The sequence below is a fragment of the Mirounga leonina genome, unplaced genomic scaffold (genome assembly GCF_011800145.1).
Source record: "Mirounga leonina isolate KUSES-001 unplaced genomic scaffold, KU_Mleo_1.0 Mir_268, whole genome shotgun sequence".
In the NCBI taxonomy this organism is placed as follows: domain Eukaryota; kingdom Metazoa; phylum Chordata; class Mammalia; order Carnivora; family Phocidae; genus Mirounga; species Mirounga leonina.
In genome coordinates, this window is record NW_023270649.1 from 6,820,850 (window position 1) to 6,844,696 (window position 23,847).

The following is a 23,847-nucleotide window of genomic DNA, read 5'->3' on the forward strand; positions in this document are numbered from 1 at the left end:
GGGAGAGGGAGAAGCAGGCTCCCCGCGGAGCAGGGAGCCCGATGCGGGGCTCGATCCCAAGACCCCGGGATCATGACCCAAGCCAAAGGCAGACGCTTAACGACTGAGCCACCCAGGCGCCCCCATAGGAATCTCTTAAGAGAAGATAGTTCCTGCTGATCTGCCAGTGTGTCCTGTGGCACCCTTTGTCACCCTGGTGGGTCCCTTCTCGTTCCTGGGTTCCTAGGAGCTGAGAGCCTGCCATGTTCTGTGGGCGTGGTTCTTCCTTCCTGTACCTTCCACTCCAGGCTGCCCCCTGCCCTGCTCCTCCCATGTCTCCAGCTGGTCTGAAATGACTTATTTCCATACAAACTTTGGGAACCACAGAGGGACTCCTAAGAATACGATTTTGATGGGCCGGAAAGGAAAAGAAAAAGATCGCCTCAAAGGGATTCGGTGCCATGGAACTGCATGTGTTTTATTAAATTCCAAGTTAGGGCACAAGGTAGTTTTGCTGGGCAGTTTTTATAGGATCCTTATGTGCTGCATCACGTTCAACCTTAGAGGAAGAAGGCAACGAAATCTGTTTTGAGTAATCGCCTGGTCAGCCATACATCTCCTGCTTATTAGCATGTGCTCTCTGTACCAGTGTTAAACTTCAGTGACTCTTTTAAAACTACTGTCTTCCTTTGGAAAAAGGAGAAGCTGGGCCTGGGGTAAGCACTGCATTTCACTGTGGACTCCGTGCAGAAGCCTATCCTCATGAAACGTAGGGAGCCCACGTATTTGGCTGGCGCTTTCCTTTCTTTCCTTTTTGCCAGACTGTATGCTGTCGGGGGCTTGCCCTCATCGGTCTGCTCGAGCTTTTCCTGCTCGGCAAGTGTGGCCATGCCATGCTCCGGGTGGGTGAAGAAATAATTATTTGATTGCAGTTCGAAAGGTGTCTTCAGTATTCAAGGTGGAATTCTCAGTTCAAAAAGCAGATGCTTGTGAAAACCACTGATCACCCGCTCCCCGGGTAGGCTTCCTGACCCTGCTCGCTTCCTGTCTTCCCTCTCCGTGGAGACAGTACACACGCAGCGGGTGGAGGACCGCATGCCTTTGAGCGTCACTTCTGCGTCACTTCCACGAGGGTCCCAACCGAGACTTCACGCCCCAGTGATCTAAAGAGCATCTAAAAGCTGTTGTTCCTCGTGCTCTACCACAAGTCAATTAACTCCAACTTCTTGGGTAAATCCAAATGTCCTCAGTGATTCCAGTTGCAGCCAGGGTGCAGATCCACTTTCTCACGGGCTCCCTCTTGTTCACAGTCACGAGGGAGTATTCGTTGATGATTTCAACCCCTCTATGAAACTTGGGCTGCTAAGCCTTGATCTTGGAAACCAGAAACATTGAGGTTTGTAAAAGGGAAAGAAAGGTAGAAGAGCTACAGATGCGATTGTATTATTGTTTTGGAGCGGTGAGAGGGGGATAAGGATTTGATGTTCTGCTGACCATAAAAATAATTTATGTTCATGTTGAATCGCTTCCTCCTCTAGGTTTCCGGAGCACTCTGTGCCCCCAGCATCGAGGGAATTTGTCAGGTTGTGGCCGTTTGTTATTTATTTGCTCCCGGCTGAGATGAAGTCCTTGAGGAAACTCCTGGCACCTAGCATCTCAAATAGCTTTCCTGCAGTGAATATTTAAACAAATATTAAACAATATTAAACAAACGAATAGCCCTTTACAGTCTCACACAGCTTGTCCTAGGGTGTGGGGTCCCCAGGCTCTCTCATCCTTAGCCAAGGTTGCATGCCTGAGATGGTGAACATCATCTCTGCCCAGCTCTGTGTCTGCCTCTGCTTGGCGGGAGCCCCTCGTGCATGCCCTGTTTGCCCGGCTGTTCTCCGGAGAGGGTTTTCCCACCTTTGCGCCTCACCTTGGTGCAGTGATTACAGATGCAAACGCCCACCAGGGCTGGGATCCCAACCCAATGGCCAGATGTCGGAGGTGACAGCGAGTGGTGGGGACTGTGGCAAGCTAGCGAGTGGTCCCTTCAACGGGGATGGCCCTCATCGGCTTTAGTCATCTTTTGTCTTTGGGCGCTATGATCCCCGTGTGCCAGTTCTTCGATGTTTGAGAAGTTAGAAATTCAGGTGTTTGAAATGAGATCTTCTGAGTTTAAATGTTGGCAACCCGAGGGGGTTTTGGTAAAACACTCTGAGGGCTGGTGCTGCAAACCAGACAGAGCACGTCTGCAGGCCCAGTTGGCCCCCAGGGGCTTTGCAGTCAGTGGGCTTCCAGCTCTCGCTGCCTGGCTTGCCCTTGTCCTAGCCAGAGGAGCGGGAACCCGAGAGGAGTGCACTCTGGTGGCCACACTTGTCTGGAAGGATCATGGGAAGAGGAGGGGAGACAGGGCTATGTGGGATTCTGGGTAAACTCTCCCTTTAAAAAGATGATTTATTTGTATAAATGCACCATAATTCATTCCGGCCCTCTCCCTACAAATACTGCTGTGCTCGGGTGTCTTCTCTAGTGTTTTTTCTTTTCGTAAACAAAGGGACCAAAACGTGATCATATATTAACTACTTTTATAGCCGCTCTTTCTCCCTGAACAATAACCAGAGCATTTCCAAGTTACTACAGTGTGTTAATTTTTTTTTTAAGATGTATTTATTTGAGAGAGAGAGTGCGCGTGCATGCGAGCATGGGAGGGAGAGGGAAAGAGGGAATCCTCAAGCAGACTCCCCGCTGAGCGTGGAGCCCGATGTGGGGCTCGATTCCAGGATCCTGAGACTATGGGAGAGAGGGAAAGCTGGAGGGATTGGTGCTTAACTGACTGAGCCACCCAGGCGCCCCTGTTACAATGTGTTATTAAACACACTTTAAAATTATCCCAGGTAGACCCTCACAGGGACAGGAATTCTGTTTTGGTTTCTGCTCCCTCCATCCATGGCGCCTAAGCAAACTCTGGTATGTAGTAGGTACTCAGTGAATAACTCCTGAATGATTGCTGGTGTGCAGTAATTTATTGGGTCCTGTCCTTATTGTTGGCCATTTGGCTTGTTTCCTTTTTTCCTGTTACTGTACACAGTACTGCGAAGCACCTCTTTATACATTAAGCTCTTCACATATTTCAGGTAATTTTCATAGGTGGTACTATTGACATGACGGGCTGGGTCACTCTTTGTGGGGGCGGCTGTCCGGTACATTGTAGGATGTTCAGCAGCGTCCCTGGCCTCTGCCCAGTCCATGCCAGTAGAACGTCCCCTGCACAGTTGTGACAACCCAGAATGTCTCCAGACACTGCCCGGTGTCCCTGGGAGGCAAAAATGGCTCCTGGCTGAGAGCCGTTGTGCTAGCAACGATTTGCTTCGATTAGCGAAGCAAAGAGTGTCAACGGATTTTAAGATTTTGAACCTTAGAATATATGCTGCTCGGAAAAAATATTTCAGCAAACTATTGTTTGCTGCCTTTCTCTACTCCCTTGTTTTACCCAGTCTCCTTCCCCTGAGAGAGCGGTGTCTTCCCACTGCCCTTTGACCCGAGCAGTGCTGATAGAACATTCCGTGATGATGGAAGTGGTCAGCATCTGCCCCTGTCCGGGATCAGAGCCACTGGCCACCTGTGGTTCTAGAGGACTTGAAATGTGGCTAGTACAACTGAAGGATGAAGTTCTAATTTTATTTAATTTTAATTTATTTAATGCTAAATAGCCATGTGCGGCTCGTGGCTGCCACAGTGGACAGTGCAGGAAAACCTCTCTCTGGCACCCCAAATAACCCACCCTTTCTCAGTGTGGCCCGGCTGAAAATCAAATCAATAACAAGTTTTGAGGCAACTTCTCTGTGGTCGCTGTGTGGTTACTGTTGAGTTCGGCTCCCCCTTTCCTTATGTTCCAGCCTCCTGGTTAGGGAAGCAATCTAAAGAAATAAAGCCTGATTAAGATATGAAGGAACTGGGCTGCCCTCTGGCCTCCTAAGCCTGCCTGCAATGTGTTTGCCTATAAATCCTGATGGACCTGGTTTGGGAATTCTGGCTTACAGTTCCCCTTAACTCATACTATTCACTTCCTCCTTTTCAAGATCTTTCCAACCCCACTGGCCTATATAGATGGGTTCTTCATCTGTCCACCCCTCCCTTTCTTCCTCCTTCCATTCGTCTGTCCACTCATCTGTCCCTCCACCCCCCATCCATCCTTTTGTTCATGCTTTTCTATGCATCCATCCCTCTATCCATCTGTTTTTCCATCCATCCATCCCATCCCAGTGCTTCCATTGACCCCCATCCAACTATTTATCCATCTCTCCATCCCTCCCTCCATTTCTTTGTCCATCCTTCATTCCATCCCTCCAGCTTTCCCTCTCTCCCTTCATCCATCTGAGCACAGTGCACTCCTGCTATAGGGCCAGGGTCTGTGCTAGGTACTGGGAAGGCAAGACCCCTATGATGCTTGACCTTTTGGTGTACACAGACTAATGGGGGCGTCTGAAGACACTTGTCCTTCAATGAGGATTCAGAACAGAGCAGAGTGTTGGGAGCAAGGTTGCCTGGGCTTGTGGTGAGGTAGCCTCTCCAGGGAAAGGGGGCTACCGATGCTTGGAGTGAAAAGATGAGTTAAGGTCATTTCAGGTTTAGAGCATTGGGCTGGTTTTGGGGAGGATAACAGAGACCGAAGGCCTGTGTCCCTGCAGTCTTATTCTCTGCAATTGGATTGTCGGGCCATAATGTCTGAAAGCCCCTTGGTCTTCCTGTCTTCCTTGGTTTCTGGTCCTGAGAATAATTCGTGTCCCCTCTGAGACCACGAAGCGGACCTCAGGCACACAAGGTTTGCTTCAGCAAAAGGAACTCGCTGTCGGGTCCTGGTAGGCAGTGTTCCGGGGCTCCGAGGGCCCCCCGGCTGTTCTTTGCATGTGATTAAGCAGGCCCGATTTACCTTAACTGTGCTCTTCGCCCGCAGTACTGACCTCCGCGATGGGCTCAGGCTCCAGGTGCTCGTGGCCCGGTCTTGGAGATGTGCATCGACAGGTTTGACAGAACAAGTATCTTTCAGAGAAAGAGCCGGTTACTTATTCTAAGCATTGCTTCCTGTTTTGAAGACAGCCGGCTGCTGTGCTTTTGTGTAAGTGGCCAGTCCTGCCCAGCTCTCCCGGCCAGTGCCCCACGTGGGGACATGTGTCCGCCCAGGGACGAGCCCAGGGCACCGCCGCTGCTGTCCCTGTTGTTGGCAGGGCCGAAGGGACGATTCCGCAGGCTTCCTGGTGGTGGTTTTAAAGCTGGGAGGAAGCCTTGGAGCGGGCCCGGAGTGTGTCCTCCGAGGGAACTGACTCCCATCCAGTGCGCCCAGCTGGAGGGGCTCGCCCAGGGCTCCCCGGGCCGGCGCGCGCGTCCCCGCGCTCGTACTTGTGGACATGAAGGGTCTTCTGGAGACGTTAGAGGGCAGAGGTTTCAGCCAGGGTGGCAGGGGCATGCGAGGAAGAGGCACTGGAGCTGGCGAGCTTGGGGTGACGTGCCCTGGCTCGGGTCCAAGTGGAGTCACATCTCAAGTAGTTGTTATAACGCGGCATATTTACTCTGTGCTTCCAGGTGGGAAACTTGAGCTTCTGTTCCATTCTGACGGAGAGAATTTGGGGCTCACAATGAAGCCATTTCATGGGGCTGCTCAAGTCTTGTTGCTCACAGTCCTGCTCTGAGCACTTTTTTTTTTTTTTTTTTTACAATTCTTGCAACTCGAAATTGAGCAAAATGACAGATTCCCGACTGCAGCACCTGCTGTTTAGGGAGTAGCCTCTTCCGGTACAGGCCGTCCTGACCCCAGCTCGGGGACTCCTGCTCTCAGGGCAGCAGCGACCTGTTCCCGCCTCTTTGGAGAGTAGCGGGGGGGGGGGGGGGGGAGGGCCGGGCCTTGTAAAAAGCTTCCCACCGCTAAAGAATGACCCCTTGGATGGGTGTGCGTGACAGACCTCAAAGGCAGCACCTTCCCGATGTGACTTCGAGGGACCCCGGCAGGGTCACGGGAGCGAACAGCGGTGTCCCAGTTCTTCTCCCTGTAGCGCACGGCCTCCACGGGCGTGCCCCCCCCCCCCCCCCCGGCCAAGGTCCTGGCCCTGTCACTGCTCCCCCGGCCCCCACGCTCCTCCGGCTTCATCGTTTTCTGCCCACCCCTCCGGGCCCTCCGCCTGCGGTCCACGTTCTCTGCAGCCCAAGGGATCTTTCCACACAGCTGATCTGATGACGGCCTGCGTGCCCCGACCTCCCCTCCTCCTGACTTGGCATCGCCTACAGACCGCAGCCCTGCTTTGTCAGGCCGGCCCGCGCCTTCTTGGGGAGGCTTCCGTTCGCCACGCCCGCCCTTGCTCCGTCTGCTGGGGGCCAGGGCAGGTCCCCGGTTCGTCTGGCACCGGCCTCCGTGGCTCTAGCAGCCTCCTCCTGTGCCCTCCCCGGGTAGGTCAGAAGCCGCCTACGGTGCTCCTCTCTCCGGCTTTGAACCTACCGCTGGCTGGTGAATCCGCCCTTCCCCCAGGAGCTGCACTCTCTACCTGGTGCCTCTTCCCCGTGGGTGGGGAGCCTTGGGAACAGGGATCCTGAAACTAGACTGCCCGGACTGGCAACATTTTGCATACATCTGAGGCCTGCGTTCTGGGTGTCTGTGTAGGCACATTTTTCTAGGGAGGAGATCAATGGCTTGCTTATCTCAGATTCCCAAGGAGCTCCAAGACCTGAAAGACTCACCGTCCCTGAGAACTTAACTATTCCCGGCAGCCTCACCTGGCCTGTGTTTCTTCATAGGAGCTTGATGGATGGCTGAATGTCTTAGATGTTCAGGCATTTTCCCCTTTGCTTTTGTTCTTGGATTCAGTTGGTGATATATGCAAAGATGCATTTAGAAAAAGAATGGAATTCTCATGCCAAAAAGAAAACAGATTGCAGAAAAGTTGGCTGTTTTGGGTGGGGGGGAGAGGTAATTAGTGCAAAAAAGGATGCACGATAAAATCCTTTTATTCTTAAAAGCCTGGCGCAGGACCTTTGCAACTGGGAACAATGCAAAGGGGTGAGCTTGATGTGGGCACTATTTGCAAAGCTGAAATTGAGATCACAGAGCCCAGAGGACTGTGACGTCACCACTGTGTGCTGCTTGTCTGAACTGAGGGCCAGGACCCTCCCTGGTCGCCTCCCCCTGTGATGCTATTTCTAAAGAATGTTATTGTTGGGCCTCCCAGCTCTGCTCGGCCTGTGAGGTTTTCGTCTCCCATTTCGGTTGAATTTACTTCTTCCGTCAATTGTTACTATTTCTTTTTTTTTTCCCCCAAATCCTTCCCTAAAACCTCCTCTTTTGGTTTTTAAACATCCCTTCCTGTCAGTTGTGTTTGGGACTAAGGTAAGCATCAAGCTTCTGTGACACTACATTTTGTTTTTAAAGGAGTAAGTTCCGTCCTTTAGCCTTTTGTCCATATTAAAAATAAGGTGGTCATTCACTTCCATAGCTGTACTCCCATCAGAGTCTTCATCACTAGAAGTTTGTCAGAAGAGTAAGGGAGATAAAAATTATTTCGAAGTGGACTGTGGTGCATATATGCTTACAGGCACACACCTTGGGTTGGGTTCCAGAACACTGCAGTAAAGCGATTATCACTAATAAAGTGAGCCAAATGAACTTCCTGGTTTCTCAGTGCATATAGAAGTCATATTTACACCACACTGTAGTCTCTTAAGTGTGCAGTAGTATGATGTCTGAAAAACAGTGTACATACCTTAATTATAATATACTTTATTGCTAAAAAATGCTAGCCGTCATCTGAGCCTTCAGTGAGTTGTGATCACGGATCACAGATCACGGTAACAAATACAATAATGAAAAAGTTGGAAATATTGCGAGAATTACCACAATGTGACAGAGGCGTGAAGTGAGCAAATACTGTTAGAAAAAATGTGCCAACAGACTTATTCTGTGCAGGGTTGCCACAAACCTTCAATCTATAAAAAAACACAGTATTCGCAAAGTGCAACGAAAGGAGGCATACCTGTATTCTGACGGCATCTTTATTTCTAGCATTTTCCCCAGCAATGGTAGTTGCTGCCTGATCGGCTCAGATCTGCGCACCTGCCCCTGAGCGTATTCTTGGAGTCCTTCCGTTTTTGCTTGGAATCCCTCCAAGCCCAGTGGGCGTGCAGGGAGCCAGCTGGTGACCCCAAGGGCTTCTTCCCAGGGCCGGGACTGGTCTGGCCACGTCTTAGGCGCACACCCCTGAGTTCAGTTTCCTCCTAGGTGAAATGGGGGTGATGATAATGGACTCATCTCTTAAAATTGTGCTGATTAAAGGAGGTTCTGCCTCTGTGGCCAGAGCGCACCGTGTGGGTTGGCCCGGGGGCTGGTGGGTGTGGCTGCACACTTTCAGTTGGGTCTGCAAGACGCGCGAGGAGGTAAGCGGTGCCCTACCCCCAAGTGCTTCATGTACGACTGGCTTCACTCACCTCGAGGTGTGTCCCGGAGTATTGCCTTTCCAGGCCCTGCCGACTGCTGCAGAAAGGCAGGGCACTGTTTTGTAGCACCCGCACAACCAAAAGAAAAGTCTTAGAGCATAGCACGTACCATGCCACCCCCACGAGGTGTCATGTGCTTTCCTATTTTCTTTTTAAACTAAAACACTGATTGGGACCTACTCAGTGGACTTCACCACTCACTACTGAGTCATGACTATGGCATGAGTGCCCGATCCGGAGTCATGTGATGAACGCATGCAGAGGATCGGAAATGATTAGCTTAGAGAATGTGTCAGCATGTGTCCAGCCATTTGGAGGACGTTCCGGGACATTGATGAGCCATAACTTGGAATTTGTGGATCAGAAGTGCCAGATGCGTGTGACAACTTAAGGTGAGATGACAATGAAGTGTTTCCAGAGTGTTTCATAGGACTCAGAATCCCGAAGTTGTTTCTTCCCACTGTAAATGACCTTTAGTGAGGTGTAATTTATATACCACAAACTTCACCCATATCAGTCTTGTGCGATGCGTTTTAGTAAGTGTATACAGCTGTGTGAGCATCACTGAGTTGGTTTTCGAATATTCCCATCTCCCATTGTTCATGTGCCCCTTTCCTCTTCCAGTCCCTCAAAGTCACGGGTCTGCTTTCTGTCTGTGTGTGTATTTTGGAATGCCTGCTTTTCTGGTTCCTCTTTGGAAAAGACAGATTCCAGAAGTCAGACTCTCCTGGAAGTCGTCATTTGTCCACCCTCCCTGCTGAGACCTGCCGGGGCTGGGTTTCTCCCCTGTGACCCGCCGCCTGGTCTAGAGCCCAGGGGAGGACCAGCTCGGGTCCGTCTGCAGGAGTTGGGCACTGAGGGCTGGTCTTGTGTGGGCATGGGGTGGGCGTGTGGGCTCTTAAGGCAGCCGGGGAATATTGGAGGACCCAGAGCTGTCTTTGGGTCTCCTCGTGAGGGCCCCTCAGTGTGCACTGGCTCCCCTCAGTTGGCGCCATGGGCCCAGGATGCCATTTCTAACTCGACAAGCCCGCGATTCCTATTGCGCCAGTAAACAGATCCTGAGCACCTGTTACTCCCATCCCCAAGAGCAGGAGATGCATCCGCCACGCTGCAGCCCGCTCCCTTGGATCCAGTCTCTCAGGCCTCAGGTCTGCGCACCTGCCCCTGAGTGTATTCTGTCGAGGCAGAGACATCTGAAACAGCCCTAGAGCTACCAGAGGCATACGTGTGGTGGCAGACTGCCTTCACCGCTCAGGTCAAGTCTGTGACTCCCGCTGGGTGTGTGCAGTTGTGGTACCTATGGGAGACCCCCTGGAGCTCCGTGGGGGCAGGTCAGAGTGGGAGGAGATGCCGTTCTTGTCCGGAAGGAGCAGACACTTGGGAGGAGAGGCTATGTGAACAAATAACCACGTTCTGCTTATAGTTTTAATAGATATTCCGGGAGGAGAGAGAAAGTGCTGAGGCCGGCCACAGAAAGGGCGGCTTACTTCCTGCTCGGATGGGCTGGGTCTGGACAGGAGGCATCTGGGCCACGTGTTGGGAGACGCACTGGGAGTGGAATAGGATGGGGATGGGAGGGAAGCATGGCAAAGGGAAAGAGCAATCCAAGTTGGGGAAGAGCAGTTCCCGAGGGTTCTGAGAATGCAGGTGGACAGCGAGGGGCCGGAGGGAAGCAAAGAGTTCCCTGCGTGAGGTTTTGGGGTCTTAGAAACCTTGGAAATCTCTCAAGATCCCCATTAGGGGCTTATGGAAGATGGCTTTTCAGGCTTGATATTTCTTAAGGGCTCTCAGTCTCAGTGGGTGGGTTTTGCTGTGATCTTTCATAGAACCAGACGATGATAGAGTGAGGCGAGACCCTAGAGCTGTGCCGTCCAGCCCCGTAGCCACAGCCACGTGGGCGATTGCACACGTCCGTCGTTGTGAGCCCAAAATGAGATGGGCTCTGAGTGCAAAACATAGACTTTGTAGGAAAAAAAAGTAAAATATCTGTTTATAATCTTTATAGTCACTGCATGTTAAGTTGATGTTATGTGTTAGATTCCATGTTAAGTTGATGTCCCTATTCCAGCAAGCTGTAAAGCTCACGGGGAGCCAGGTAGGTCAGAAAAGTTGAAGGGAGGTCATTATAATTTCTTGAGGATTGGTTTGGAACTGAAATGGAAACATTGGTATCCTCTCTGAATAGCATATTAAAAACAAGCACGAGTTGGAAATATAAAGATGATCTTGTTCCAGGTGCCCTAGGATCATCCTGGTCTCCCTTTTGGTAAGGAAAATATGTGAAGGACCTGTGGTTACCCTTTTCTCTCTGCCTTCACCTTCTGCTGCCCTCCTCCACTTTTCTGCACTTTGGTGTAGTTGCTGTCAGAGCTTCCAGCGCCCTGAGCCTGGCCGGGTAGGAGGGCACGCTCTTGGAGGCACTGGATCGCTACCCACAGCTCTCCCCAGTGGCAGGCTGTGGTTGGCCGGATAGTGGCCTCCCAAGATGTCCACGTCCTCATCCCTGGACACCAGGACTGTGTTACCTGACGTGGCAAAAAGAGACTTTGCAGGTATGAGCGAGTTAGGGATCTTGCGGGGCCGGCGGGGGCGGATTATCCCAGATATCCGGGTGGGCCCAGTGTACTCTGAGACAGGGGTCTCTGCAAGTGGGAGAGGGAAAACCAGAGAGATGGCATCCTGAGAAAGACTCGACTGGCCGTGGCTAACTTCGAAGATGGAGGAAGCTGGAAAAGCCAAGAGAACACATTTCCTCCCTCGAGCCTCCAGAGGGGATGCAGCCTGCCTGACGCTTTGGTTTTAGTTCTGTGAAACCCAGCGGCACTCGTGATCTCCAGGACTGGAAGATAATACAGTTGTGTTGTTTAAAGCCACCAAGTTTGTCTCGATTTGTTACAGCAGCAAAAGGAAACTAATAGAGTCTGAAGCAGGTCTACTGGAGAACTGAGGGGGAGGCGGGCAGGGGAGTGGACGCAGCTGGCTCTGCACTGTGACGCCCACGCCCGGCTAGCACGACCCTGGCAGGTTTGCTCGCTCATCCCCATTTTGAAGATTGGGAAACGGAGGCCCAGAGAGAAACAGGATGACTCATCCAGGGTTTCGCGCCAATAAAGGGCTCTCTGACTGAGATGGTCCAGGGCCCGAAGCCCGGCAGGATGTGACAGGCAAACGGGCACAAGCAGAAGCCAGCGTCGGTGCCATCCATCATCCTCTCCCTTCTCGTGGACCAACTCTGGTAAGATTGGCCCGCAGAACATATTCATTACCTCTGCTGTGGCCAAGGAGAGCCGTTTGTTAAGGGGAGACTCTGCAGTGGGAATATCTCCGAGGGGGCTTGAGAGCGCCTCTCCTGGCTGGGGTTGCTAGGATCGGGGGGACGGGGTGAGGGGACTGGTGAGAGCTGGCCGCTGCGAGCGCACGCTTTGAAGCATGGGGACAGCGGGTACCCAGCTTCTCAGTTCATTGCTTGCCATGTTTCCCCCGCTCCCCCGCATTCTGAGAATGCTGTTAAACTTACCCTCTACTCCCTACCAACGTGTTCCTTGAGAGTAAAGCACGATTGTGCCATACAGTTTATTCTGAGCGCCCGAGCAAGTGCATTGAAGATATCCCCAGAGGGTAATGAAAAAAGTAATTACTTTTAATTACTTTTAATTATATCAAGTGCTTACTGTAAGCTCATGTTCATTCTTTTTTTTTTTTTTTTAAGATTTTATTTATTTATTTGAGAGAGAGAATGAGATAGAGAGAGCATGAGAGGGGGGAGGGTCAGAGGGAGAAGCAGACTCCCCGCTGAGCAGGGAGCCCGATGCGGGACTCGATCCCGGGACTCCAGGATCATGACCCGAGCCGAAGGCAGTCGCTTAACCAACTGAGCCACCCAGGCGCCCAGCTCATGTTCATTCTTCACAATAAAGAGCAGAGAATTGGAACATACCTAACGAGATGACCCAAGGTCCCTGGTAAATGAATTAGGGTTTACTGCAAATGATGGAAGATGCCAACGTGATGGAAAGTGGTGCTGACAAGGAGGTGAAGGGCATGGGGAAATACGCAAATGAAAAAAATCAGCGTATGAAATTGTATGTAGCATGACTTTTGCTGTGGAAAAATGAGCTGTAGGACAAAGAAGAAAGGAAAACAAATGAAAACATGAATCCAGGGCTTCTGGGTTTTAGGTGATTTCATTTCCTGTTCCTTATACTTTACTGTGAGGGTTCTGCGTTGAATCTGAGATACGGAGAAAAGAGCTTCATATCCTTCAACCTTGAAAATTTACTTCTTGAACCCTTTCAAGGAAAATAATTATAAATATAGATTATGAGCTTTAAAATAAGCAGAGATGTTTCTTTCATCATAGTTTTAAAGATTGGGGTATGATTCACATATAACATGGAACTCACCATTTTGTTTTTTTTTTTTTTTTTCAAGATTTTATTTATTTATTTGACAGAGAGAGAGCTAGAGAGGGAACACAAGCAGGGGGAGTGGGAGAGGGAGAAGCAGGCTTCCCGCCGAGCAGGGAGCCCAATGTGGGGCTCGATCCCAGGACCCTGGGATCATGACCTGAGCCGAAGGCAGACGCTTAGCCGACTGAACCACCCAGGCACCCCAGTGGAACTCACCATTTAAAGCATACAGTTCACTAGTTTTCCGTATATTCACATTGGGCAACCATCACCACTGTCTCATTTCAGAACATGTTTATCACTCCCGACAGAAGCCTTGTACCCTATTAGTAGTCACCCCCATCCCCTCTCCCCCAGCCCCTGGCAACCACTGATCTACTTTCTGTCTCAGTGGATTTGCCTAATCTGGGCATTTCTTATAGATGGATCCACACAACACAAGGCCTTCTGTGTCTGGCTCCTTTCATCAGTACAACGACTTCAGGGTCTATCCACGTTGTAGCGTGTCAGTACTCTGTTCTTTTTTAATGGTTGTATAATATGCCATTGTATGGGTAGACTGTGTTTTATTTATCCATTCATCGGTTGATGGCCCTTAGTTGTTTCCGCCTTTTGGCTATCGGGAGTAATGCCAGTATGGACATTCATTTGTGTGGACATTTGTTTTCATTTCTCTTGGGTATACACCTAGTTGTAGAATTATTGGGTCATATGGAAACTCGGTGTTTAACTGTGTGGTGTTTTTTTTTTTTAAGATTTTATTTATTTATTTGAGAGAGAGAGAGAGACAGAGCATGAGCAGGAGGCAGAGGGAGAGGGAGAAGCAGACTCCCCGCCGAGCAGGGAACCCAATGAGCGGCTCCATCCCAGGACCCTGGGCTCATGACCTGAGCCGAAGGCAGACGCTTCACCGACTGAGCCCCCCAGGCTCCCCAGTGTTTAACTGTTTTGAGAAATTGCTGCACTGTTTTCCAAAGCAGAGCTTATGAATATTTATATTAGCAGAAATTAGGAAATAACGTAGGTGTCAATAGTAGGAGAGTGCTTAGCAAACTGTTGGTAAAAATGCAAACTCTTTATTCCTTGATCACGTCCTAGGGGTCAAAGGCAGTTGAGATGTGAGAATTGTTCTCAAGGAGCTTAATCTATTCAACTGTTCCAGGTGATGTTTACGGAGAATTTATAACAAGGGAGGCAGAATATTTAGGCTATAATGTTAGGCCATCTCCAGGAATTTTGGGAGAGACTCAAGGTATGAATTAATAAGTATACATGTTACAAAGTTAAGTGGAAAAGGCTGGATAAAACATTGTATATACTGTGCCATCATGACCATGTCAGAAAAAAAACCCCAAAAGAACACAGAAAAAAGATGGAGGAAAACACACCAAAATAGGAATAATGGTTGCATTTGAGTGGTGGTGTGAATGGACATTTTTCTCCTATGTAGGTGTAGTTTCTAAACCCTTTGTAATGGAAGCAGAAATGCCCGAGTCTGCGTGTGGCGACTGTGGGAAGGAGTTAGTTGGAAAAATCTAACATTAAGTTTCTGGGGAGATGAGAACTTACAAACTTGGGCCGGCATACCTGTGAGTGGAGACAGAACCTTGGCCTTGCCTTGGGGAGGACTCGGAACACCGGCCCAGGGCTTTGCCCTGCCTGGCCCTTGACACTGGGCACTTGCAGAAGAACCACATGCTCTTGAGGAAGAGCCATTGGACATCAGGGTCTCCACCCAGTTGGAAGGATGACCGCTAGCAGCATGAGGGGTCACAAGATTGTCCAGGAGGAAGCCCTCCACCATGCCGAGGGTGCTGGTTGTCTCTGGTCACGGATGAGATCTCGCCTAGGTGGCTTCCGGCCTCAGCCTGACATGCAGGACTCATGCTTTTTAGCCAACGATGGCCAGAAAGCAGTCCTTGCTGAAAAACTAATACCAAAAGAACTCCACTGTTCCAGACTCCCAGACCTTGCCCTTCTGACAATGAAAAGGGAACCAGGAGTTACTCAGCTCTCCTCATTGTAGCAATGTGGTCAAATACATTAGAAAATTGAACAACTCGCCTGAAGCGATTTACTTATCACTGAAGTAATGTTACTCACCAACACCTTTCTTGGGGAAAAAACATCATTTTGGTATTGGTACAGTTTCAGATGTTCATGGAGGCATGTGCTGTGCAACAGAAAACCATGAAGTCTTTGTCCCGTAAACATTTTGGAATGATACTTAGGACAATAAATTTAGACATTCTCAATGCTGTTATTGAAAGTCATGCCAAAATGTGTCTATATGCGATGAGGTTGCAGCTGTCTGAAAATCTGTAGGGTGTGTCATTCTCATAGATGGATGAATCAGAAGAGCAGTATAGATGTTTATTTTAATGTTCTTAAATAGGACGAAGAAACTTTCTCTGCATTTCACTGCCTCCTAGTAGAGGACAGCCTGGGTCATCACCACAAATGTCTACTACAGTATCTGATAGAGTGGGAAGGGATGTGAGGGCTTAGTATTTATTGGTTACCTATTGCTGCATCACAAATTAAACTCTGAAATCTAGTGCCTTCAAATGACAGCGAGCACAGGATTTCTGTCGCACAGGAATTTAGAAGTTTATCTGGGTGGGCCTTGCTTGGGTCTCATGAGGCGTTGTGGTCAAGATGCTGCCTGTGGCTGCAGTCATCTAAAGGCTTGACTGGGGCTGGTGGATCCACTCTCGAGGTGGTTTATTCATGTGGCTGGCAAGTTGGTGCTGGCTGTTGGCAGGAGGCCTCCGGTTCTTCTCCATTTGGGTCTCTTCATTGGGCTGCTTGAGTGAGCTCACAACATGGCTGCTGGTTTCCCCCAGAGCTGGCAGTCTGAGAGAACATGGTGGAAGCACAGTATCTTTTATGACTCCCACCTCGGAGGCCACACACTGTCATTTCCACAGTATCCTGTTGGTCGCACAGCTCCACCCTATGCAGTGGGGGAGGGGAGCACACGAGGCCATGAACAGCAGGAGGCAGGAAGCATTGGGAGCCGTCTCAGAAGCTGGCCGTCATGGGTGTCCTGCCGCAGGGGTGCGTGTTTCACAGTGTGATGGGTGAAGCCAGGGAGTGGGTTTATGTGCTTCTCCTTGCTGTCAGATAGCCCCTTTGCTGCATTCTGCCTGCCCAAGGGACCCCTGTCTTTGCCTTCTAGCTTACCACTTCTGTCTTTTGGGAGTTGGAAAACTTCCATCACTGAGCCTGTCGAGACTACTGTCAGGTGAGTAGATGGGCTCAAAGTGTGGGCCCTGTGGATCGATGAGACCAACAGCGAGGACTCGATAACTTCTCTGTGGGTGCAGAGACCTTGCTTCCGACGTGAGCTGGACTGTGAGAGGCGTGCCTCCTCATCGGCTAGCTTTGTAGTACTGATTCCGTGGATGACCGTACAAACTCCATGCTTTGTTTGGAAAGAAAGTGGAATCCGAGGCATACAGATTCTGTATCAAGCCACAATAAAATTCACCGAGACAGTAGATGTGTCATTTGGTTTATTTTTAGAACAAGTATGGAAGTGTTATTATAATTACCTGCATTGTTTATTGGATCGAAAAATGAAAATAGGAACTTAAAATAGTTTTATGACAGTTCTTTTTTTTTTTTTTTTAACATTTTTATTTATTTATTTGACAGAGAGAGAGAGAGACAGCTAGAAAGGGAACACAAGCAGGGGGAGTGGGAGAGGGAGAAGCAGGCTTCCCGCCGAGCAGGGAGCCCGATGTGGGACTCGATCCCAGGACCCTGGGATCATGACCTGAGCCGAAGGCAGACGCTTAACGACTGAGCCACCCAGGCGCCCCTAGTTTTATAGCAGTTCTGAATTAATGAAGTGAATTGGGCTCTGTAGTGCTGTAAGGTCAGGTTTCCCACCTCTATTTGTTGATGAAATGAGATCATAGATGTGAACATGCTTAGAATGTACCAGTGCTGGGGCGCCTGGGTGGCTCAGTCGTTAAGCGTCTGCCTTCGGCTCAGGTCACGATCCCAGGGTCCTGGGATCGAGCCCTGCATTGGGCTCCCTGCTCGGCGAGAAGCCTGCTTCTCCCTCTCCCACTCCCCCTGCTTGTATTCCCTCTCTCGCTGTGTCTCTGTCAAATAAATAAAAAATCTTAAAAAAACAAAAACAAAAAACAACACACCAGTGCTTGGGCATTTTTCTCTAAGCTTATATGTGAATCTAGAATGGCAGAGATGTGCTCAGGACTCCATTTATCTTAAAGTAGCATTGTTTTTGTTGTGGTTTGGTCCCCTTCGGGACCGGAATCACGCACCACACCCTGCTGTTACTTGCTTGACTTGGAACGCGCCACCATCACGCCATTCGGGGCCTGCCGAGGAATCGCGCTGCGGACGTTGGTGTTGCGGGATGGTGGGACGGACGGCATGCCGAAGGCTCATCCTGTGATGTTGTGCACTTTTGAGTGCATTGTATTTGGCAGGCTGGCTGTGGCGGATTTTACCTTCTGTATTTTGCTGTTTTGATATCGACTCTAACATCTTTTTTTTTTTTTCTAGTATTTTTTTTTTAAGATTTTATTTATTTATTTGAGAGAGAGAATGAGACAGAGAGAGAGAGCATGAGATGGGGGAGGATCAGAGGGAGAAGCAGACTCCCTGCTGAGCAGGGAGCCTGATGCGGGGACTCGATCCCAGGACTCCAGGATCATGACCTGAGCCGAAGGCAGTTGCTTAACCAGCTGAGCCACCCAGGCGCCCCTCGACTCTAACATCTTAAAACTATGTGTAAAATGAAGACGAATTACAATCTATGCCGCTCTGATGGTGTTTATCGGTTTCTAAATGCTACTGGGAGAGACAGAGCCTGGTTGTCTAACCAGTTTGGGGAAATAACATGTTCAGAATTCATACTGGTCTTGTGAGGTTTGGCTGTGGTTGCGGTATCTCACTTTCCTGGGGCCAGGGACTTGAACAGAAGATGTGGGAGGACTGAGTTAGTGAAATTTAGGTTATCGGATTCCCATGCATACCAGTCACTGTGCATTTATAGAGACAGCCGAGGAGATAGCTGCCCAGACTCAGACAATTATAAGGCGTGGCCTATTTTATACAACAGCTGTCTTGTCAATCAATGTGATCATGGGATGTGGGGGAGGGGGCGGTTCTCCCTTTATCTGGGAGAAACCCTTTATCTATCTATGTCAAGCCAAGGTTTCCTTAGTCACATTTACTTCAAAGAGAGAGGTCTGTAGACAATGTGCTTTTGTTGTTTTTCTCCAGAAAACAAAAAGGACCCTTTGCCATTTCCGACTCTTACTGTCTAAGGACCACAGGCAGTATGGAGTAGGTATCTCCTTGTATTGGTGCCAGGCTTGCTGGGCTTTTTGCATTTGGTCAGGGGGTAATGTTTAACTCCTTGACTGATGACCTCTGGTAGATGAAACTTAACCAGTACGTTTTAGATAGACTTAAGCTGTCATGTACGGAAACATTTGGGGGGGCATTTGTAAGGGAATGAGAACAAAACACGGGTGTTCTATTGCGGAGGTTCCAGTGTCATCACCTCATTAAGCATAGGAAGAAGATGCTCGTTTTACCTGTTTTGTAACTGTCCATATCTATTTTCGCTGCTATTTAAAGTTGCACTTTGACATAGGAATGCTTTTAACTGCGAGTGTACTGATATTGTTGCTGCATATTATTCAGGCAAAGCCAGTGAATTAATATCCCAACTAAATAGTTGGAGCAGAAGCAGTCAATTAGATGAGATAATATCTAATTTTGTATTAAGACCTAATTCTAGAGTCGATGCAGCAAACTTAACGAAATTGACCTTTCAGATTTGCTTTCCTAATTTTATTTTGCAGGATAACAAAGCCGTTGACCTTTGCCGATTGTGTTGGGGATGAACTTCCTTTAGGATGGGAGACTGTATACGATAAACAGATTGGGATTTATTACATGGACCACATAAATAGTAAGTAGACGCCCACATTTGAGTTACTATATGTGAATGAGTTACTATCCAATGCAGCATTCAGCTGGATTTTATAAATGTAACCTGAGGTTGTCGTTTGTGGAGTTCTTCAAAAAGCGAAGCCGTTGTGTGGCTCCTTTGCTTGTGTGTTGCCCAGGATTGCACGGGATATGTTTAATGGACGGTTTTAATGCCTAATAAAGGGAATACATTTCCCAGGCAGTGTGGAAATAGAAATATCTTTCATAATGAGAAGGTTGTTTATTACAAAGTGGAGCTTACAAGTGCTTGGAACAATAAATGTCCAAGTGATTACCTTAACTTCATTTTGTCTTACACATTCAGTTTCAGTTTCAATACACCAAGCCTTTGTGATCTTTGTGAAGGGAGAAAACTGTGTAAAGACTACAGCTCGAGGGGCGCCTGGGTGGCTCATTCGGTTGAGCGACTGCCTTCGGCTCAGGTCATGATCCCGGAGTCCCGGATCGAGTCCCGCATCGGGCTCCCGGCTCGGCGGGGAGCCTGTTTCTCCCTCTGACCTTCCCCCCTCTCATGCTGTTTCTCTCTCGCTCGCTCTCTAATAAATAAATAAAATCTTTAAAAAAAAAGACTTACAGCTCTTGGAAGAACTGGGTAGAGCCGTGGCTCTCGACCAGGGCTAATCTTGCTTCCCAGGACCGCTTGGCAACGTCTGGAGGCATTTTCCGTTGTTGCGCCCGGGAGAGGAGCTAGTGGGCGTCGAGTGGGCAGGGGCCAGGGCTGCTGCTGAACTTCGTGCGCTGCGCGGGACAGCCCGCCGCACAACGCGCTGCGCCCCGAGTGGCCGTGGGGCCGACGTTGGCACACCCCGGTTCACAGGCTCCATGCTGGTCTCTGCCCCTCACTCCTGGCTTGCCGCCCCTTCATCAGCCTTCCTCCATCTGGTCCCAGCGGGGGGCTCCACTTCTCTCTCAGATTCCCACTTTTGCACTCTCTCCCATTTTCATTCTAGCTACCCTCAGTGTTTCTGTCATTTAATCATTCTTCACTCCTGGGGACATGAAGCGTGGCTTCCCCTCGGCGGGTTTTCTGTCCTTCAGTGCATTAAGTGTGGGCGGGGGAGGCCGGGAGGGCCGGAGGCCGCACGATGCCGAGCCCGTGAGCCATCTGAAGCTCTTTGCTCACTCCGGTCCCATGGCTCCTCACGTCCCCTTAGTGCGGTCGACCCAGGTTGGTGTCTTTGGGGCCGATTCCCGCATTGGCGCCTCCTGGCCAGCCTCCCGAGTCAGCATTCGGAAACCTGAATGGCGAGACTTCCTTTCTCAGTCCTGGGGCAGTGGAATTTCTGATGCGCGGTGGTCAGCCTTGCACTTGATTGCAACCCTTACCCGAAGACTGGGCATTGGGGAGAGGAACTGCCCTGGCTCATCTGCGCTCCCAGGCAGTTATCTAAGGGGCAGGAGGGCTTCTGGGTAAATCCACCAGCCACCGGACAGAGAGCGGCGCTTAGTGAGGCTCCTGGAGGGCAGCCCTCCCTGTAGCCCCAGCTGACCTGGTGCCTCACGATGGTCGGTGTTCGAGGTGTCTTGCTGTCTGGGCCTCCCTTCCCGGCTGCTGGTGGGCAGCCCCCGCAGGTGAGGGACGCCCCCGCAGGTGAGGGCTGCTGCCCCATGGGCCTGGGCACATGTGCACCGGGCCTTCATCAGCAGTCTTTGGCCTCTCCGAGCCCAGGTGGTATTACTGAATGGCAGAGGCATCTGCCCTACCCAACCTTTCTGGAAAGTCTGCCTGCCACTGAGGTCCTGGACCCGTTCTGGCTCGCCTCTCTTGTAAACCCAACATCCTCATCCCTCTGTGCCCCCTTCTTTGCTGTGGGCATTCTCGCTCACCTGCTCGCTGTCACAGGGAATGTTTGAGAGCGCCTCTCTGTGCTGGCCACTCTTTGGGCTCTGGGGACGCAGGGAAGTGAGACCCAGTGTCTACCCTCAAGGATTCCTCATGACACTCTAGACGTGGCCATGAACCCAAAAACTGAGTAGCCACCAAGGACTTTCTTCTAGCCACTGAGTATAAGTGGGATGACTCAGCACTGCGGGTGATGAAGACATCAGAGAACCCAACTTTTTTTTTTTTCCCCAGGAACAGGAAAGGTTATTATTGTTGTAATAAAATGTACATGGAGGCCAAACACTGCGTTCCAGAAAACTTTCTCCTGAGAACCCAAGGCTTCATAGCACACCTCTAAAACTCTTTAAAGGCACGGAACCTGAGGAGTCAGATATTAAATTAGAACCGTGCAGGTCAACCAGAGGGACCCGGGTTGACCGCCTTCGAGGCCCCCAAGAGCGTCTGGTGTGCTGGGCAGAGTGCGGGCCATGGCCGCGGGCCACGGCGGTCCTCAGTGCTGTGGACACAGCCGTGACTCTGCCCCGCCCCAGGCCCACGGAATGTGAACTCCGGGCTAGCTCAGGACCCTGATTTTTGTTGTTGTATTTGGTTTCTTATTTCCTGGTGTGAGCTTTTGAGGCCTGGAGGGGCTTTCCAGTAGGGGCCTGGGGTGGCACTGTGAAGGGGGGTAGGGAATATTGGCGGAAGGCGGTTTAAACGGAGAACTTCCTTGGAACATCCTAGCAAGCACTTGTGTGTGTGTGTGTGTGTGTGTGTGTGTCTGTGGTAAGGTAAACGTGACATGACATTTACTTTTTCAACCATTTTGAGGTGAAATCCACAGAACATAAAATTAACCATTTTCAGGTATAGAGTTTGGGGACATTTGGTGTGTTCTGCGTTGTACAGCCACCACCTCTGTCTGGTTCCAGAACATTTCATCACCCCAAAGTCAAATGTGGAACCCATGAGCCGTCACTCCCCATTCCCCCTCCAGCCTCCCAGCCCCTGGCCACCATGAAATCTCCTTTCTGTCTCTCTGGATTTGCCTCTTCTGGACATTTCATATAGATGGAATCATACACTATGTGGCCTTTTGTGTCTGACTTCTTACACTCAGTATGACGTGTGTGAGGTTCATGCGTGTTGTAGCATGAAGCGGCACTTCATTCCTTGTTACGGCGGAATAACCTGCCATTGTACGGATAGGCCACGTTTTATTTATCCACTCATCAGATGCTGGAATTAAGGCTGTTTCCACCTTTTGGCTGTTGTTACAGTCCTGGCCAAGCACACTTAATTAAATTTATTTATTTATTTATTAAGATCTAATTGGCTTTATGAAACGATTTGTGAGTCAGGTAGCATCTCAACTAGCAAATAGAGGAGAGCTCCCCAGGTACATTTTAAAAGAGTTATTTTGCTTGCTTGCTTGCTTGCTTTCTATTTTTTCAAATTTTTATTTAAATTCTAGTTAGTTATATGGTGTATTGCATATTTATTTAGAATTTGGGTTGGGGGAATTTTGCCAGCACTTCTCTGAGCTCTCCCTTACTTTTGCATGTACTTACCAATATGTCATCGTTAAAACAGCCACCACAGCCCGGGGTCTCAAAGTTTGGAACAGGGACACGGCTTTGCATTTTTTACTTAATGGAGGCAACACTTGTGTTGAAATGTCCCTTAAGAGATCTGTCGCAGTGAAGGAGGGGAGCCTTCTCCGAGTCTGGGTGTCTGGCCCGTTTGCTCAGTCTGCCTCCTCAGTCTCAGGATCAGCTTTTGGGAGTGTAATCCTCTGCCTGCAGAGCCGACTGCCCCGTCCGTTCCACATTCAGTGAGCTTGCATTCAACAGTTGCCGATGGCTTCTGGCTTTTGGATGACCGAAAGCTCCTGAGACTAGAACGCCGACTGAGGCCGCGTGCCTGCCTTTGAGGGGCTTGCAGTTTAGTAGGAGGGAAACAGAAACATGGAAGCAGTTAGGCGCCCAGCGGCAAGAACTGCAGTCCTCCCCATGGCACGGAGGCGTGTGTGCTTGCAGGGGCCGAGGAGGCTTCAGAAAGGAGCTGCTTTCAGAAAGAGACTTGGAAGGTGGTAGGGTTTCCTGGTGGGCAGAAAGGACAGAAGCTGCAGCACTTTGGAAAAATTCATCCTGGGGAAAGGACAGAAGGTAGAAATGAAGCTGGTGAGTTAGTCTCGGGACTCCGACATCATGCAGAGGATATTGCTTTAATAGAAGATACTCATGTGCTAAAGAATTGCGAGCAGAGTTAGGAAGGCGACTTTGGTGAGCGCACTGAGCATGGCCTTTGGTGGGATAAGGCAGGAAGCCTGCGTGGTTTTGGAGAGGTGTCATGAGGATCTGAGCGAACTCAGGGGAGAGGGAGTGAAGGGTGTGTAGCCAGTCATTATTATATCTAGGGGCAGGAATCACCAGTTCTTGATGACCCATGGAATATTCTGGGTGAGGGAGAAGAGCAGGCACTCTCTGGGGATGAACCCCAGGTTGGCTAAGTGGGTAGATCCAGATGATGCCGCTCACTTCGAGAGGCGAGGCAGAAGAATAAGCATGTGCTTGCGGTGTCACTATTTGCTTCCGGTTTCGGTAGTAAAAGGACGCTGTGTGAGAATAAGTTCTGCTTTGGACGAACGACCTAGAATTACTCTGGGTCCTTCCAGGGGGAGATGTGTGTAGGGGGCAGTTGGAAGGAGAATGGGAACCCAGGAGAGAGGCTGGAGCCAGAGGGAGGCATGAGCCTCCCTTGTAGAGTGAGGAAGCCGGAGTGGAAAAGGGGAGAATTTATAGGTGGGAGGAGGTGAGGAAGGTCACAAACATCGCAGAAGGGCTGCAGGTGTGGTGTGAAGGCAAGGGGGAGGGGAGCAAGCTGGATCAGAGGGGCATCCCGAGCCAAAGAAGTCTGCGAGAAGAAGGTTGGAAATAGCCGTTAGTTTGACGGTGATGAGCTCATTTGGTTTCATCTCCGCCAGTGTTTATTCACGGTGTGAAAAATTGTGTGGTATCGTCTTCTGCCCCCCTCCAGCCAACCTTTGCATGTCCGTAGAGTTTTCTTCTCGTCTCAACTGTGGGTATGTGAACAGAAGGTGTTCTGCGCTATAGGAAGTTTTGTTATGTAGATGCTTCCATAATGTGCATCCTGGCAGTTAATTTTCAC

The 23,847-nt window shown here is 50.0% G+C and overlaps 1 protein-coding gene across 2 annotated transcripts in view; it reads left to right on the plus strand.

The window, feature by feature from the left end:
- WWC3 (WWC family member 3) overlaps window positions 1–23,847 on the plus strand; it is a 116,268-nt gene that overhangs the window by 22,340 nt on the left and 70,081 nt on the right. The window contains exons 1-2 of one of the 2 annotated variants that reach the window (XM_035029684.1): window positions 6,395–8,831; window positions 18,701–18,810. In XM_035029684.1, coding sequence (XP_034885575.1) covers window positions 18,795–18,810 — 16 coding nt within the window. In that variant the 5' untranslated portion in view covers window positions 6,395–8,831; window positions 18,701–18,794. Of the gene's footprint in view, window positions 1–6,394; window positions 8,832–18,700; window positions 18,811–23,847 lie in introns of those variants that run through there. The other variant, XM_035029685.1, reaches the window with a different exon arrangement.